Source organism: Myotis nattereri (assembly GCF_964212035.1).
Source record: "Myotis nattereri genome assembly, chromosome: 1".
Taxonomy (NCBI): domain Eukaryota; kingdom Metazoa; phylum Chordata; class Mammalia; order Chiroptera; family Vespertilionidae; genus Myotis; species Myotis nattereri.
Window position 1 is genome coordinate 72,999,869 of NC_138075.1, and position 5,867 is coordinate 73,005,735.

At 47.4% G+C, this 5,867-nt stretch overlaps 1 protein-coding gene across 1 annotated transcript; it reads left to right on the forward strand.

The window, feature by feature from the left end:
- Nucleotides 1-290: 290 nt before the first annotated feature.
- On the forward strand, nucleotides 291-4,847 carry ACTC1 (actin alpha cardiac muscle 1). Its single transcript, XM_081099294.1, has 6 exons — nucleotides 291-442; nucleotides 1,596-1,920; nucleotides 2,541-2,702; nucleotides 2,826-3,017; nucleotides 3,806-3,987; nucleotides 4,523-4,847. The coding sequence occupies exons 1-6, from the start codon at nucleotides 314-316 to the stop codon at nucleotides 4,664-4,666; spliced, it is 1,134 nt and encodes a 377-aa protein (XP_080955420.1). The 5' UTR covers nucleotides 291-313; the 3' UTR covers nucleotides 4,667-4,847.
- Nucleotides 4,848-5,867: the final 1,020 nt, after the last annotated feature.

Here is a 5,867-nt window from a genome sequence, read left to right on the forward strand (position 1 = left end):
GGCTGGGGAGGACCTGGTGAGAAGAGGTGGCTGTCCCTCCTTGCGCCTGGGACAGAGGGCGAGCCTCCTGGTCAGGGAGCCCGGGTCATTCCTCCCCTTTCTTTCTCTCCGCACTCCGACCCCCAGTCTCCGCTGCTCCTCCCACCCCTTCTGTTTTTCTGCCGCGAAGGGAAGAGAGGTGGCAGGTGCCCCCCAAGCCCCTGAGCTCTGTCCGCTCCTCCCGGGGCGCGGGGAAGGCCAGCCCCGCAGGCCGGCGCTGAGCCCGGCCCGCCCCCTCTCCTCCACCCGCAGACGCCGCTGAAACTGTGCCACGATGTGCGACGACGAGGAGACCACCGCCCTGGTGTGCGACAACGGCTCCGGGCTGGTCAAGGCCGGCTTCGCGGGCGATGACGCGCCCCGCGCCGTCTTCCCGTCCATCGTGGGCCGCCCGCGCCACCAGGTAAACTTCCCACCCGCCTGCGTCCCCAGCAGCAGTCCCAGCCCCGCCGCGCGCCCCTGCCTGCCACCTCTGAGCTGGCAATCCAGGAACTGCCTCACCTGAGCCTCCTGTTTCATGAACTCTTTAGGTCAAATAAGTGAAAGATGGTTTAGCTTCAAGTCCAAGTCGAGGCAAGCAGTTCTCACGCCCTCCACTGAAGGAGAGTGAGACCTGCGCAATTCCCCATTCACCTCAGGGGCACAGCTCTCCAAGGGCCGCTCCCTGGTGGGAAAGGGCAGCAGTTTCTCTCCTCTGCTCTTGACCTGCATTTCCAGTCCTGGGTGTCTTCTCCTGTATCCTTTGTACACTTCGCTTTCTTTCCTTGGCCTCTCTTTCCAGTCCTGTTCAAAACATAAGAATATAACTTCTCTCAACCAAGCAGGAGCCAAGCCACATTCCTCGCTCTTGTTCACAGCCAGTTTACAGGGCTCCCAACAGATGTAATCTATCTGCTTCCTGGCTGTTGCATTTTTAGAAGCCAGCCGTGACAGAGTCAGTAGGTGCCATGGTGATAGTGACATCCCACCTTGTTTACGAAGAGAAATGCCACCCTTGCTGGCTTTGCCACATGCCTGGACAGATAGGCTGCCAGAGAGGAGAGCTGTGCTCAGTGCTGGGGAGTGATGGGCAGGACAGCTCCCTGGCAGGCTGACTTCCCTGGCAGCGTGATAGTGGCATAGCAGCCCATCGCTACTTGATGAATGTCAAAATCTTTTCTTAGGAGAAATACAATGTGTCATGAATCCAGTCACTTCGCAATGTAGTCATTTATATTCTAGTTGACATGGGTGATGAGCTTAGTAATTTAGTGAAGGCATTATGGTATTTTTAAAATGAGGCGAGGCTCTACTTCAGTGAAATAGCATTGTTCCCCCCTCACCTACAGCTATATTATAAACAGTAGAATTATACATTCTGGGGGGAAGTGGGCGGGAAAAAAGTACTAGATTGATTTTAAGTGATACTTCTAAATTGGGGTAAAATCCTATTGTTTGATGTTTCTGGCCTTTACAAGGTATTCCTTGACTTGGGCAGTTAGATGCAAATTTATAAGGCACCAGTTTTATTCCTGACCTAGTGGAAGCTTGATCTTTCCATCTTTTTCTTCTTTCAGGGTGTCATGGTGGGTATGGGTCAGAAGGATTCCTATGTAGGAGATGAGGCCCAGAGCAAGCGAGGTATCCTGACTCTCAAATACCCCATTGAGCACGGCATCATCACCAACTGGGACGACATGGAGAAGATCTGGCACCACACCTTCTACAATGAGCTCCGTGTGGCCCCAGAGGAGCACCCAACTCTGCTCACCGAGGCCCCGCTGAACCCCAAGGCCAACCGTGAGAAGATGACCCAGATCATGTTTGAGACCTTCAATGTCCCTGCCATGTATGTGGCCATCCAGGCAGTGCTGTCCCTATATGCTTCTGGCCGTACCACAGGTATGTGTGGGCTCTGGGGACAGTCACTGATTAGTCACATTCCCAAGTCATTGACCTTGGGAATCAGTGTCCCCAACTGAAAATGAATGATCCCTTCTCCATGGGAAGGTGTCGGGGCTAAAGGAGAAAGGAAACCATCATTCCCCGAGGTTAGTTTCAGAGCCCATGTATTTCTGAGAGCTGAAAGAAACTATGATGTCACATGAAGGCTCTGTGCAATGTACAGTATCAGTCTGGAATGCAACAGCCATTGGTATGTGTTCATACCATCACAGCCCCTGGGCAATCATTACCAAGGAGAACCCACATTCCCCACAGGGTCTGAGTCAGAAGAGATAGAAACACATGTTAGTTAGACGGGAGGAAAGAAAAACACGCCTGGGTGCTTACATAATGTGCTCAAGGCTGATGAAAGGGATGGTCACTTGAGTGTCCTGGGGAAATTCTTCTACTACAATATTTAAAAGGCTGGCTTCAGACTTACCATTCATTATGCTCATTTTTATTCTTAGTGTGTAAAGGATCTAATTTCATCTGGATCCATGCCCAGTGCTAGTTTTTCTTGGCCATAATTGGTGTCATCAGGTATTTACCTCCTCCCTGTCTGTTTCCTCTAACAGGCATTGTTCTGGACTCCGGGGATGGCGTAACTCACAACGTCCCCATCTATGAGGGCTACGCTCTGCCGCATGCCATCATGCGTCTGGATCTAGCCGGTCGGGATCTCACTGACTACCTCATGAAGATCCTCACTGAGCGTGGCTATTCCTTTGTCACCACCGGTGAGTGTGTGTTTCATGTGCTACAACATTATCTGCTTTTTTTCCTTCACCGGTGAGTCCATCTACCTCCCATAGTTGGCTTCATTCTTCAGAGCTTGACTGGGGTACCCTTTATTTCTGCAGCTGAACGTGAAATTGTCCGTGACATTAAAGAGAAGCTGTGCTATGTTGCTCTGGATTTTGAGAATGAGATGGCCACCGCTGCTTCTTCGTCCTCTCTGGAGAAGAGCTATGAACTGCCTGATGGCCAAGTCATCACTATTGGCAATGAGCGCTTCCGCTGCCCCGAGACGCTCTTCCAGCCCTCCTTCATCGGTGAGTTGTGGGGTCTGGGGCAGAGGCGCAGCTTTTCCCTGCAAATCTTGGGAGGTCCCAGAGTAAAATCTATTATGAGGAAGAAGGATGAAGTGGCCCTTGAATTAAAAGAAATCGTAGCTTGGAGTCCCACACAGCTCAGCCTCAGGTTCTGATGGCTCATTAAAGGGGTGGCCATCACTTTAGTGAAATGACACACAGACTTCACCTCAAAAGAAAGGATGAGGCAGAGTAGGACCTGACTAATCCGTATCTGCAGGAAAGAGGCGACTACTCAAGGGTGCTGATTCATTCCAATCAGCTTCATTACCAAGTAGCCGACTTTCCTTTTAAGTTACTCCTTGTTCAATGTAATAGCAGTCACACTCACAGTAATAACTGGAGTGACATTTATATGTCGCCAAACATCTCACCTAAGGAATGGTTTACAGGAGGAAGCTTGCGGGGATCTTATTTTGCTGCATAAATAAAACTTGCATGGATGTAACTTAAATGTGTGTCTTATCCTTTTCCAATACATCGCCATGCATCTGGTGGATGCAGCAAGTGTTCGCTTCAAACAGGTGCTAGACACAATTGTTCGTTTCTTGGCAGTCGGTTCTGGGCTAACTGTGAGCACTTTTAGGGACACCTGTTCCACAAATGCCTTCAGTGTATCTTATAAAGGAACACATGTTTCAGAGACAGATGGTGACAGTTTACCAACACAGACGAGTCCTGTTCTCACCCCTCCACCATGGCCCCTGGCCTAAGTGCACTTTGATTTTTTTAAAAAAACTTGTTCCTAGGTATGGAATCTGCTGGCATTCATGAAACAACTTATAATAGCATCATGAAGTGTGACATTGATATCCGCAAAGACCTGTATGCCAACAATGTCTTATCTGGAGGTACCACGATGTACCCTGGGATTGCTGATCGCATGCAAAAGGAAATCACTGCCCTGGCTCCCAGCACCATGAAGATTAAGGTAAAGAACACCCTGCCTGGGGGAGCTGAAGCAGGTCTTGGTATTCCAAGCTGAAGGCATTCCTAACTCCTTTCTCCTCACACTTCGCTTCCTGCCTACTAAAACCTTCATCTTTTAGCTGCTCTAGCACTTTTTTTCTCTTCTGATCTTTCTAGTATTTTCCCCAAGATAGGAGACTTTAAAAATGCTTTCAAGCTGTGGATTAAAACAAATCTTTGAAGAAAAAAAAACACCCACCTAAATCTTTGAACACATTTTAAAAGTCCCCAACTTTGGGCCTTTTAGCTTGCTGCCACATTATACTTGAGTCCAGAGAAGTAGAAAATTCTATTTTGTAAAGTCTATGATAATAGAAATAATGAAGTAGTAGAAAGTGTGTAAAACTTTACTCAGCTATATTAATGTGTGGAATGCAGTACCTTGCATTACAGTGAGTTAACACCTAATATTTTTTCTGTGAGGCTCCCCAACATGTGGCATGCTCTGTTGCTTGGAGCTTCAGAGTTCCCTGGAAGTTTCTGTTTTCTTTCCGCAGATTATTGCTCCCCCTGAGCGCAAGTACTCTGTCTGGATCGGGGGCTCCATCCTGGCCTCCTTGTCTACCTTCCAGCAGATGTGGATTAGCAAGCAAGAGTACGACGAGGCAGGCCCATCCATCGTCCACCGCAAATGCTTCTAAGGTGCCTCCTCTTTTAGTCTACCTTACATTCAGGATGACAGTATTATGCTTCTTGGAGTCTTCCGACCCACCCTCCTTCATCTCTCATCAACCATTGTACAGTTTGTTTACACACGTGCAATTTATTTGTGCTTCTAATATTTATTGCTTTATAAATAAACCAGACCAGGACTTGCAACCTACAAAAGCCTCTTTTACTTCCTTTTGGGGTAGGCTTGGAGTACGGCCAGTGTTCACATATTTTTGACAGTGAGCTCCTCGATTGATGGCTCTGACACCGTCAGCACTGTAATATTACACCACCACAAAGATCATCATGTGGGTTAGTATAACATTTAGCTGGGAGTTATGACACTAAATTTTGATTTTACACTTTGGTATAGAATCACGAACCTATTTCATACCTGAAAAGATTAGGTTTAGCTTCACATGTGCAAGAAATGGAAGATAAAACAATTCTCTAAGATTGGTTTCCATGAATGATATTGAAAATTATTGCTTAAGCCTATGTTACAGCTGTTTTCATAACTTTGCAGAAGCCACATGTACACACTTAAATGATTATGTATACACACTTTGAATGATTATGAAGTCACTGTTTATTAGCAGACAGTTCATTCTCAAAATTAAGTGAGTTATCAGCTGTTAAAGTGTGTGTACATGTTTTGGGGACACCCTATATATTGGCAGTGAGAAAGTCAAAGATTATTTTGTATAAATTAGCTTAAATTCTCAATTCTTGGACTCTACTGTTGTCTTCCTGTGTTACATGTTAGCAGTGAGACAGGGAAGCCAGCTGACAGTTAAGCCTGGTGTGATCCATTCAAATGTCCCCTAAACAAATCAGGACCACCATGCAGGTTCAAAACAAGCAGAGGAAACAGGTGCCAGAAACTCCTGCCTAATCAGCGACCAACTTGTGGGACAGAGGTCTTCAGTCTCTTCACCTGTTTGAAATCTTGGGATCTTGGGTTGAGTCGAGTTAAGGCTAGGAAGTCCTGAGGGAGGAAGGGGAGCGGAAAACCACAATATTCCTTTTCCTCCATTCAGGGCACTCTGCAATATGGCAGGGGATGTGCTGAGGACAGTACACAAAAGAATAAGCACGCTCTGTCCTTGAGGGGCTCACATACACTCACGTGAACCCCCAATGTGTGTGACTTCAAGGAGACAGACATGGGTCTGGGTCTTGAAGAATGGT

Bases quoted from the DNA above. Each gene is read 5' to 3' on its own strand.
- ACTC1 (XM_081099294.1), top strand. From the start codon at position 314: ATGTGCGACGACGAGGAGACCACCGCCCTGGTGTGCGACAACGGCTCC. The intron at 1,921-2,540 runs GTATGTGTGGGC...TTCCTCTAACAG, and splicing joins TGCTTCTGGCCGTACCACAG to GCATTGTTCTGGACTCCGGG. The intron at 3,988-4,522 runs GTAAAGAACACC...TTCTTTCCGCAG, and splicing joins CCAGCACCATGAAGATTAAG to ATTATTGCTCCCCCTGAGCG.